Source organism: Chelon labrosus (assembly GCF_963514085.1).
Source record: "Chelon labrosus genome assembly, chromosome: 18".
In the NCBI taxonomy this organism is placed as follows: Eukaryota; Metazoa; Chordata; class Actinopteri; order Mugiliformes; family Mugilidae; genus Chelon; species Chelon labrosus.
In genome coordinates this window covers 11,764,886-11,777,541 of record NC_140351.1, presented here as the reverse complement: position 1 = coordinate 11,777,541, position 12,656 = coordinate 11,764,886, and the positions used below count along the sequence as shown (strand labels likewise).

General features: G+C 43.9%; 1 protein-coding gene across 2 annotated transcripts in view; it reads right to left on the bottom strand.

Moving 5' to 3' along the window:
• Positions 1-12,656, bottom strand: part of drosha (drosha ribonuclease III) — a 91,083-nt gene that overhangs the window by 39,084 nt on the left and 39,343 nt on the right. For both annotated transcript variants that reach the window (XM_084565727.1, XM_084565728.1), the window contains exons 21-23: positions 12,243-12,342; positions 8,687-8,789; positions 2,372-2,442 (exon numbers count right to left, since the gene is read on the bottom strand). In XM_084565727.1, the coding sequence (XP_084421853.1) occupies positions 2,372-2,442; positions 8,687-8,789; positions 12,243-12,342 (274 nt within the window). The remainder of the gene's footprint in view (positions 1-2,371; positions 2,443-8,686; positions 8,790-12,242; positions 12,343-12,656) is intronic.

Here is a 12,656-nt window from a genome sequence, read left to right as displayed (position 1 = left end):
ATTTTCTGTGTTTTCTGTTGCAAATTGCCGAATCTGGTGTTGCTCACAATTCCCCTCTGATGTTTGTGTTTTGCAGTAAGTAATTCTTGGCTTTTATTCATAGTATGACAATTAATTAAGTGACAATTAATAAATCGTATCACAGTGAAAGCTGGAACACCAGACAGCCTTCAGTGGCTTGAATGGGTGGCCAACAATTAGCAGAAATGAGTCACATCAACTGTTAAAAAGTGACCTTGCAGACCTATCAGTCAATCAATAACAATACCAGCACTGATGTGTTTTGATCACAAACACAAGCGTATTTTTTTGTGCATTTTGTGTTGTTTTATGGTATTTACGCATCCTACCTTCATTCACAAGCGCCTGATGCTAAGAGCAATCAGGGTCGTGGTGTCTTTGTTCACCCTATTCTTCAACCTGTTTTTGTATTCCAAGCAGCGTTTCATAGTTGCCATTAGGAAATAGTTATGATTTATCTGAGGATAAAGGACAGATATACTTACTCCAATTAAATTTTGAAGGTCATACACAATGTTGTATTAAATTATTATTATTTTTTTTCGATTTTAGAAGAAAGTTACTGATGACTGTATTACCCTTGTTTTGACCACTTAAATATCTGCTGCAAAGCTCAACTACATCTCGAGCAGATTCCAAAGTCTGAAGAGACTCCTTTACATAGAACAACTTTAAGGCTCCTGAGGGATTCAAGAACGGATATTAAGACCTTGCTAATTACTGAAGATTTACAGAGTTATCTTCATCTCTGAGCTTCAATGTCCTTTTTCCTCTATTAAGATTATGTGATACTTCTCCTTCTATTTTTCTATATCTTATTAATTATATTAAATAGTGAATCATTTCATCCAAGAGATACCATATTTTAAACTATATTACTGAATCTTTTGTCATACTCTTTGAATACTATTTTTTCCACTACAAAATGGATAGATGGCTCCACTTGAAATCCTGTTAAAGTTCAATTCTAAATCATGGACGGATTTTGATTGCGTTAGAGCGCACATTTCTGTAGGCATGTTTCTCTTTATGCGTTGACTGACGTTTTTTACAATACTTGGTCCTGATCCCAGTGAACCCCATCATCTACCTGCTTGAATAGGCGCTACATAGCTCTTTATAATAAAGATATTAGAAGGCATTAAAGTTTTAATTCAGGTCTATTCAGTAGCCCCCCTCCCAAAAAACGGTCTTTTATAAGGAAATCTCTCATACAAATAAAGACCTCCATATCACAACAAGCCAATAGCTCAAAAACTCGCACGCTGACTTTCATGGCCAGAGGATGACTGTAAAACAGACACAAGGACATTTCTCGCAAGGCCTTCCACACTGAAAGAAACACTCTGTGTTCAGCACTCAAATACAATGGCTGTGCACACTGCAGAAGAGACTCGTAGTAAATTTGGCCAAGCTTGCAGACAATTGAAGGCCGAATTTTTTGTTGATTAAAGTGGGGGAAAAAAATGCAAATCAAACGCTTAAGTTTGAAAAATGAATGACTGATCTTGAACTCTTAAAAAAGATCAGCATCTTCCCCTGCTATTTGGGGTGAGGTTTTGAAAGATTCAGTCCTGAATCCTTTACTCTCGTCTCTCAGAGACTAGCGATTTTGATCAAACATGTTTGATAGATCTCTTGTGTGTCATCTAGTGTGTGGGAGTCGCCAACTGAATCTCAGACAAACAACCTCAATAGCCAATTAGAACCGAGCCTGCTGGTATACACTAGACGAGCTGCGAGTCACTTAATTGATTCATAACATTTCTCGCCAAGATAAATGCAAATACTGATTCATTCATCAATTATTCATGCCTGCTGATCTCACACACACACACACACGCACACACTCTCGCAAACAATAGCAGGTGTCCCGCTCAGGACTGGCAAACCGCAACGTTCCACACCTCCAGTTCATTTTCCAAAACATACAATCCACGCTCAGGCTGTTTTTGCTGCTATGTCTTCATCCAGATCTCTGTCTTTCTCCGTCTTATTGTTTCGTCTTTGTGCATTTTCGGCGTACGCACAATAAGCAGTTAGTCAAAAGTACTGCCGGATAAAGAAAGATTTTGTGAAATCTCGGGTTCTGTTGCTGGCAAGGTCTCCGTATCGTGCAGTGTGTGGTACATTGCCAAAGCATGCCGCGTGCGTTTGAGCGACTAAAAGAGACAGTAGCGTCTTCTAGAGATCGAAATAGGAATATCTCATCTGGCATGTCTGCAGCCTGCGCTATGACGGAAAAAGACAAGACACATGCCTTCGCAAATATGCATCCTGTTTGTAAAACTACAGCGAGGCAAAAGGGCAGAAACCAAATTAGAGCCGAGTTATATATTTTGTCAGTTACCTGAGTGTTGAAAAGGAGTCTACCAAAGAGCTGCCGGGCTTCTTCCAAGCCTCCTTCCAAATACACAGCCCCTGGAATAACAAGAGAGAGAAACGAGGATGAATCAAGAAACAAATCAATATGCTAAGGTTTATTCTGAAGTGTGTGAGAAATGGTGAACTATTACCCAACACAGAATAGAAAAGCATGACATTCCACTGGTGCATTGCTGGTGTTAAAAAAAATATATATATTTCTAGCAATTCTGAGGCAATTTCAGACTTCTCTCCTAATGGAAAACTTAAAATTAATTGAACTCAGCAATGAGTTATAATTGCTTTATTAAAAGTAGGAGTGCATTTTTATTGCCTTTTGACGGTGAAATGACCTCGGGGTTTCAGTGCAGATCCACCTCTCCCTTGTCAGACAGCAATATGAGAAAGGAGGAGGAGGAGGAGGAGGAAGAGGAGGATGGTTGCATCACGACGCCAACATGGAGCTCGCTAAGGTCACATAAACCTTGTACACCGATTTGAATGGTCCTGACAAACAAGCCCCCATAGAGGCTCCATGTTCAAACTCATTCAGGGACAGTGTGGACAAAAGTATAATGTCCTCTTTGTCACTCGCCTACACACTTGGACATGACTTATCTGTGCAGATGTTGGCTGAATTGCAAGGGGAAAAATAAAATTTTATACATGTGCATACACCTACACACATACACGCACACAAAGGAAAGAGGACAAAGGAAAAAAATCTGATACGAGATTGGCCCAAAAATGAGAAGACTTGCTGTCACAGCAAGCAAAGAACAAGTATTCCAAATTCCCCTCTAAATGTGAACAATATGCAGCGTCTCCTGCTCATTCTGCTGCTGCAGTCAGCTCCTTTTCACAAGTCAACTCTCCTTTGTGCGTTATGTTGTTTTGCTCCTCTACTGTTTCTACTGAAATCAGTGAAACTATCATGGTGCCTTTAAGCCGCATACAACTTCGAACCATCACACTTAGGATGGCTCATTCAATTTAGAAAGCAATAACCACCTGGCAAATTGGGTATACAATCGCGCACTGGTTTTTATTATGTGCATAAATGAGCCCGTGGAAACGGGGTGCGGTGCGGTCGCAAGTCTGAATGCGCAAACGGCTTTCATGGACGACATCAAAACCATACGAGGGATTCATCATCTGGGGAGGGAAACTGCTTTCAGATGGCTAACAGGCCATTTACACACATGCGCACACACGCGCAAACAATGAAGATGTAGCCTACATAACCGAAACCATAAAGAAACACAAACAAACCACCTTACACAAACGCACTCCCGCTCTATCTGCCTTTCGTGTCTTTTACTTCTAAGCACAATGGGAAATTACCACCAGCCATTGGCCAAATGTTCATAAAATTCGATTAAGTCTATCTTCGCATCAACCAGCAGCGCCTTTGGTTTTTATACATTTGGAAGCCATTTAAAAATAAAATAGAATCCAGTTGTGTGGTAAAATAATGAAAGTAACTTGTGAATTTTGGAAAGCAAGAGCGATTACTGGGTATTTCCTGCAACGCGTCTGACCGCTCGAAAGCCAAACACAATAAGCCTATAAATCAATAGCCTTCTTGAAGTCCACAAACACAACACGCCACTAAACCCCTCGCAGATGTGTATCAGTAAGCAAGCTCTCTGTAATCTTGGCGTGACGAGGCGAGCGTCTCACTGAGGCTGACCACAAGAGGCTCTGGAGACGGGAGCGGTTCTTCACAGGATGTTTTCCACTAAGCATCAGCACTGAGATTTGTGGTTTCACCATAATGTGGACCTCAGCTCTCAGTGTTGCTACACAGCAGATGTTTCCTCTAGAGAACAGCTGTGGGAGGGTAAGAACTCTCTCGTAAGACCAAGTTTTGAATGGCTTTCAACCATCAGTCATAATACATTCATGAGTGTGAACAGCGAGGCTAGGGGGAAGAGGGTGGGGCTGGGAGGCAGTTTTCTTCATGTTCTGATGACACAGCAGATTTGGAAAGTTCACCAAATGGAGCCCTTCAAAGTGGTTGGATTTCAAAGTTTTTGCTTCTTATTAGATTTTCAAAACTTCTTCCAAGAGGAAGGAGAATGTACGGGGTAAGCAGGGAGGGAGAAATAAGGAGGCCCTCGAGGGATTTAAAAAGGTATTAAAAATCTCAAAGCAACACCTTTGGTGTCAATCAAGGAGCCGGTGGATGAAGAAACCAAGATATGCAGTTAAGTCTGGCGAGAACGCTCTTGACAAGGAGGCCGTCCGTGCAAAAAGTGTGCCCCAAAGCAATCCAATCAAACGCGCAACTTGCCGCAATCATTAAATGGAGATCTATGCTTCTAAGTCAACCCCATCAGCCTGCAAAGTTGCAGCTGACGCCCTGTACACACACAGAGCCCACAAAGACGCCCAGCCAACTCAACTGGCAATTATACGCCAGCGTCTCTCCACAGCTCATCTAGCAGTAACATCATGCCCTCGCCAAATCACTCTGCAGTCTCGGGGCTCCGACACATTCAGCCCACTGAGTTGTCGAACCTGCCAGGAAAGCCAGCGCAAAACGCACAAGGCCTACAACCGAGATAAACCTGCTTAGAATATACATGAAAAATTACACTGGATTTGAGCGTGCACAAAGGACGCCGTGATCCACATACTCCCACAAAACCCAGTAACACTGATGTAAAGCTGGGGTTCGGCGGCATTTTTCTTGACTGAGAATACAGCATAAAAATCCTTTCTTCTCCTTTAGCTTGCAATTTTAGATCTTGAGATATGCAGAAATACACTGGTTATTTTGATAGTTGCAATTGTATTTTTAATTCTTTGACTTGAGAATTTGTTGGACAACTCAAAGGAATCTTCTTTGAACTAGACGCAAAAGTAGACCCAGAAGCTGAGTCTTAAACTAATAAATGAAAAACGCCATCATGTAAATGTGATATAGGTCAGACAGAACACTGTGTGCCGACACTAACCAAGTTTTCATCCAGTAAAGAGTAGAGAATATCAGTCACAGCCAGAGCCCCTAATGAATCTCCACATCTGTCACAAGTCTAATTCAGACAGCCATGCCGACTGTACAGTGTTATGTTTAGAATAGAATTCCAATGTCTGTGGGCTTTCAGTGACCAATAAAATCCCAGAGTCAGGGGCATATGAAACACCAGCGGCTGACAGTCACATTAATAACCAAGAATGAATTATTCAAAAACGCTCAGGCTCTAATCCATCAAATAATATATTAAGCCGCTCCCTCTCAGCTCAATGGGGGCTGAAGCAGCAGACGGACACAGAAAAGCAACACATTAAAGGCAAAAAAGAAGAAAAAAAAAAACTAAACGAAAGCAAAACATGAAAATAGAATTTCCTGCACAGCGGCGACAAAGGCAGCCCGAGCGCATTGTAACATCAAACATCTTACTTTTCAAAAAATGAGGCTCGGAGCGAGGGGTGAGACGGAGAAACAAAAAAAGAGGGCGCGCAAGAAACTAACTCCACCGCTGCAATTAACAAAGGGAGCAGCACTCACTCAATGAATACACTGGGCGCATTGTGTATGAATCTGATATTCAGCAAGTGAGAGATAATCCTTTCTCTCCGTTCTTTTAATAGGAAGAGCTTAGAGAGGGGCCTCACAAAGGTTCACCATCTGTATCCCCCATGGCTGCTGGCAGCGTATAATCCACAGATCAACTGTACAAGGAAATTAGGGCCATAAAAACAGAGTGGGGCCTCCTTTCTTCTTCTCTCAATTCTTTTCAAACTGTTCGCTAGGAAGGAAGCGACGTGGCTTATCAGTGAAGAGGACCTGAGAGGGAAACGGGAGGGCAACAGGCGTGCAGAGTTTCTCTGAATAAGCAGAGGGAGAAAGTGCTTTCCAAAGACTCAAAGTGGGCAAGAGCAGCAGTACAGAAGGAGAGGGGAGAAAGAGAGAGAGAGAAGGGGGGAGAAGGTGGTACAGAGTGGGAGGTGCGCAGGCCAAAAGAGCCCAAATGAGAATGGCCCACTCCGGCAGAAGTTAATGACAGGGGATCAGAAAAGCAAGATTTCCATTCAACACTTTGAATTATTCAGGGTTGCAGGGCACCTATTTGCATTGCAGATGCCTTTGCTTTCCATTCCTCTACCGCTCTCCCTCCATTCATCCTCTCCCCAGCTCTTTCCCTTTCTTTCTCTCTCTCGCTCTTTCTCTCTCTCGAGCAGGAGAATGGCCCTGCCTCAGGGTTAGGAGATAGACACATTCTCAGCTCTGCGAGGAGAAAGCTTTGCCCATGCAAAGCAGGAGATTATCTGCCATTTCCAACACAGCCCAGGTTCAATGGTCACTGTGGCAGAGAAACAAATAAAACAGAGGTCAGAAAACACGCATAGTAAGCCGTTAAAGCTATCTGCCAGGGCCTTGGAAATATTATGAGCATGTCATACTCCATCATAGATTTCAAAGGGGGAGCGTATGGAAAGAGGGCCATTTGAATTCTATGCATGTGAACGCTGGAGGAAAGAAGTATGTTAAAAGGGAAAAATATCAAAAAAAACGATGGTAACTTCTGACAACAAGGCAGTGACACATCGGCAAGAGCATGTCTGTTGATGTGGTGCCTGCTGCTTTTGGGAAAGTGGTGGTTTGACGTCTCTGTCAGTCGCAGCGCCGAGCGAGAGAATGAAATGACAGCGCCCCTCGCACCATCCTGCAGCACGTGCGCACGACGATCCGAGCTAGTCTCGTGAGGAGACGGCGCTCCGTTCGTCGAGAGAGAGTCAGAGGGCTGCAGGGTGAAGACGGGGAAGGGGAGGGGAGAGGAGGGGGAGGAGAGGGGGGGATGACAGAGTGACAGCATGACTCATCATCTGTGTGGCGCATCTTTCACCTAATAACACCCAAACTCTAGATCACAGAGGGGGAACAGAGAGAGATGGAGGAACGCGAAGGGACATGAGAGTAAGTCTGAGACAGGAGAGGGCGGAGACAGAAAAGACTGCTCGACAACAAGGTCTTAAAGGAGGCGTTTGAGCTAAAAAAGCCGGAATGAAGATGACAAAAGGCGCGGTGGAAGATAAGAGGAAACATCAGACGGCATTCTCAATGCAAGTCACTTTGGATGTCTTGAGCTTGTGTGTACGTGATCACGTCGAGCCCGTTAGCATGTGTGTCTGCGGTGAGACGGAGGAAGGGGGAGGGGTTGATATTTTTGAGTTAGTAATCCAAAACCCATCACCACAGGGTGCTCTCTGACAGCAAGTTTTCTCACAGGTTCCTTTATAACAGGGTCCCTGTTTATTCATCACTTTTGCTGAGTTGAAATTTCAAACAGTGGAGATACAATGAGGAGCGTCCAGTGCCGTGGCCCTGCTGCCTTGCTCGGATGTGTGCAGCAATGAGGCGGTGACAGCCACGGGACGGAATAGATTACGACTTTGTCTCTGCCGATAATGAACCCGTCGCAAGTACGGGGGCCCCGGGGCCAACAGGGGGCCGTGGTGCCAGTCAGCACTTTCCCCGTCGCTCTCCGCGTGCTGCTGTTTCTGGTGCAGGGGGAGGGAGGGAGGCGAAGAAGATCTCTTTAAAGCCACCCATCGTCTGTATCTATCATCAGGGGAGCGCAGAGATGGCTGAACTGGTTCAATCAAGATGGTGATAAGATGAGGAAAGCTGCCGACTCTGCAGCTCTCCAGGAGTGAGGCTTAGCTCAGCCCATGGGGCTGGATGAAGAGAGGGAGACGGTCCCCACCGATAGATTTCTGTGCGTGTTTGTGTGTGGTTTCCAGCGCGGGGTCCTAATCACTGCACAAACTCTATCACTGAACTGCTAGCAGGATGAATAGCAAGCTTGTGTATGTGTTTGGTGTGGGGAAAGGAGAGCAGTGCTCTGGGGATTGCCTGTCCAGCCAGAGGTCAAACCACATCTCCTGAGATCAATAAAACTGTGTAATGTTTCCAAAGCCTAATGGGAGATCCACTGCGGCTATTTACACAGCTTAGCACACCTGAATTACACTAAGAACAGATTCGGTTTTATTCAAAGCACATGAAGTTAGAAGGTGAATTTAACACATTTATGCGTAAAAGCGTTTCCAATAAAAATGTGCGAAGTCCATCGAAGCAGCACTCCACTAAAACCGGAGTATTAAACCCCCTACTAATTTTTGTATTGCGTGTTTATAAGAGTGAGGAGACTGTATTTGTTTTCTGCATATGCAAATCTATCCTTTTAGGAATAGATTTGCATATTTAGTTCACTGCAAATGCATTTTTATTTAGTCCTCCAGCACAACGATCATCCTCGCTTCTAGCTCGGTCTCAAGGGAATCTCACCGATCAGAGCCTCAAAGCAGTTGGCCATGGCGTGTCGCAAGTCCGACTCCCGGCACAGATCCGGTCCGTGAGCGTAGAGCATGAAGCGATCCAGCTCCAGTTTCTGCAAAAGACAAACGCACACACACCTCTCAGTGGCAGACACCTGAAAAGGTAATAGCATTCGTATGGCACTACACATTTTCATAGGTTCTCGTAAAGAAAAATACCTAAAAACCCGAGGGAAAAGATAAAAAGATTGCCCGGCCTAGCTGGAAAATGTTTTACTCCATGGCACTGACAGATGTGCTCATGTGTTGTCCAGCTGTGGCGTGATGCGCTAAGCCAAAACAGGAGGAGAATGTTCACACATGTCCGTGCACGCACACAGAGACATGCGAGATAATCCCAAGATAAAATGTGAAATAGCACAGCGGTGACCTTCATTCTCTCTGAAAAGTAGCTCTTTCACTGGTAAACTACTTTATTCACAAGAACATACTGCGCCGCTTACAAAGTGTTTGCATCCCTCAAAATTCTCAACTTTTCTGCATAAAATTATTTAAAACATCAGTGGATTTTCTCACAAGTCCTAAAAGTAGAAAAATCAGAGTCCATCTAAACCATTTTGTTTAAAAAACAAAAAACAAAAAAAAACAGGGCTTTGTCAAGCTTTGATCGTGTGACCATGGTTTCTTTATGGAAGTGCATGATGGCACGGACAAAGGAGCTTAATTAATTAAGATCTCAAAAAAAAAGAGTTGCTGTTGCTCATCAGGCTGGAAAAGGTCACATAACCGTCTCTAAAGAGTTTGGAATCAACAAATCCACAGTCAGACAGATTGTGAACAAATGGAGGAGATTTAAAACGACGGTCACCCTACGCAGGAGTGGTCGACTAACAAAGGTCACTCCAAAAGCAAAACACATCATAGTCCGAGAGGTCACAGGGTAACTCTAAGCAGCTAAAGGCCTTTCTCACACTGATTAATGTTAACGTTCATGAATCCACCATCAGGAGAACACTGGATTGGATGAAACCAGCAGAATTATTTGGCTTAAATCCGAGGTTCGTGTCTGGAGACTGAACAACACCGTGTTCCAGCATGAGAACCTCTTCCGTGGGTTTCGTAATATCCTATTTGGGCCTGTTTTGCTGCGTCTGGGCCAGGACGGTCATCACTGATGGAACCAATGAATTCCGAACTATTCCAGCAAAATCTAAAAGAAAATGTCAGGACATCTGTCTGTGAGCTGAATCTTAAGAGAAACTGGGTCATGCAGCAAGACAACGACCTCAAGCACACAAGTTGTTGTACAAAAAAAAAAATGGTTAAATAAGAACAAAATGAAAGTTTTGGAATGGCCAAGTCAAGGTCCTGACCTTAATCCAATTAGGGACGTTGTGGAAGGACCTGAAGCACAGCGTCGCTTACAGGCATCTGTACCCCACAGTATTTTTCGAGCAAGCGGTTCATGTGAGGAAACCCCAACATTTCAGAACTGAAGATGTTGTTGGTTGGTTGGTTTCCTCACATGAACTCCTTGTTTAGAAATTCAGAGGGGTACAAATACTTTTAAGTGGCACCGTACACTATTACTTCAAATATGCACGACAGAGAAACAAGCTTTAAACTTCAACATCATACTGAAATCCCTATAATAAAACTTACAATTTGATAATTGCATTTTGCAAGTCAGTGATTTATACCAGCTAAATCCAGTACAGTGATGTGTATGCATTATTTTTTGTATGCAATACTATCTACTTGCATAATTTGCAGTTTTAAAACCACAACTACAAATTATTAAAGATTTGTAATTGTGGATTATAAAAGAGCTCTGTCCTTTTTTTTGATTCCACTTTCTTTTTCTTACATCTTGTGAGTTTTTCTAGTGACTAAACTCTGATTGAAATCTTATACACCTATACACCCTTGGTCATAAGCACCAGTCAGGTAAAAAAATACTGTTCATGGCATCTGCCAGTGAGTGGGATATATTAGAAAGCAAGTCAACATTATGTCTTCAGAGTGGATGTTAGAAGCAGAAAAATGGACAAGAGGAAGGATTTAAGAGATTTTGACAAAACAAAAAACTATGATGGATAGAGGACTTGGTCAGAGCGGAGTGTTCCTGGTGCAGTGGTCAGCACCTATCAAAAGTGGTCCAGGAAGAAAAAGAGCTAAACCAGCGACAGGTTTGAAGAAGCAGACCCCTGCCCACTGATGAAAGCGCCTAATGGTCTGATGGGTCATGACGTCATGTATGATCTGGGGCACCAGGGTGCTAGGAGAGCCCTATTTCTACTGCCAAGGGGATGGGTATTGTCTAGACAATGTTCAGGTGGTGGTATGCATCAATGTAACATCGACATAAATGCCAGGGCCAACATTTCCCGGAGGAAAATTACATCGTAATGAGATCATCAGAATTATTCACTACACCAGTTGGTGGTTTTAATGATCTCCGTTTCCAATCTTATGTTGTGGCTGATGGCTGTGTGTGTACAGATAAACTCGGTAGTAAAGGAGTTCGGCTAAACAGACGTGTGACGGTAGAGTTGGTTAACGTTTTGATTTGAAAGTAGGATTTGAGAATTAATACAGTCTGCATAGGCTGGATTTCATGTAAATAAGGTTTGTTATGTGTCGGTCAGTCAAACTTTTTACAACTGCTTCTCAGAGCCAAGCTAAAAGTAGCCCGAGTTGACTTTACTGGCAGAGCTCTACAGACGAATACGCAGCAAAAAACAGTCAGGGTGCTGTTTAATTACGGCTGATAACCGTTGGTGGTATCCCACCCCCCGTGATTGCACACACACAAATTAAATCACAATTCACAAATACTCCAACTCAGAGGGAACCCGTTCTGACTTTTAAGCCTTCCAAGTGAAGTGGCGGATTGCGCCGTCGCTCGCTAAAGATATTTTTTGGTAGATAATTGTGAGTGTTCTTGAGCAGACGGCTTTAGAGGAGCCTGGTAAACAACTTGGCAACGTTGAACACTGTATCACACTCACTTTACCGCGAGCGGCAAATTGAAACAAGCCAAACTACTACACAGCACTAATGCAGATTCGGGCGGCTGCATCTTTGTATTCAGCGGGGAGCAACATGAAAGATTGAAGTTTTTAATTGCTTTCTCCACATCACGGGGCGATTATTGTTGTGTTCTTTACAAACGTGCCAGTGAGTGCGTCTTGGCTCTGCAACGCTGCCAGCGAGAGAGAGAAAGAGGAAAGCAAGGGGGCCTAGCGATAACAGGAACTGGAGAGTGTTTCAGGAAGACCTCTAGGGGCCCACGGGGACCCCAGCTGCACTAGTCTAGTCCTCCAAAACAACAACCTTTTAACTCCAATTACAAACCTGATGGGGGGAGGGTGGAAAGGGAAAGGATGGCAGCAAGACAAAATTACTCTTTTCCCCTGTGTCCGCTTAGAAAGAAGCAAAGTCATAACAGGGAGGCAGAAAACAATAACGCTGTCTCAAACATGTTCTCCTGTCAGTTCGTACACCTTACATCGTTTTGGCCTGCAGAGGAAGGACTTGGTATGAGTTGGAGGAGGGGAGTTTACCTTGGCTAGCATGGCTAAGTGCTGGTTCTGCACGATGGCTGTTCTGTAGGTGGCGAGGCCGCCCTCCTCTAAGCTGGGAAACAGGTAGTACAGGTGGACACTGCGGACAGAGAGGCAAATTCAGATTAGACAAGACAAAAAAGAAGACCATCAAAAAAGACAAAGAAAATAAGCATGTCAAATGTCCCGTCCAAAACGGCTGAATATTTGTTTCATGCTTCATCGCGCATTTGCCAAATTCTTCGAGACCAACTGATGAATTTTCCAGGGACTTCCAGCCTACCCAGAACTGTGCTGGAACCACTGAAATGGCCAACGGACGCTTCAGTGGTTCCACAGCTGGGTTCCGGGCGAGCAGGTTCCATTTTCATTACGGTCCGGCGTCTCCCTAACCGCGGCGTGTCATTTGATTTC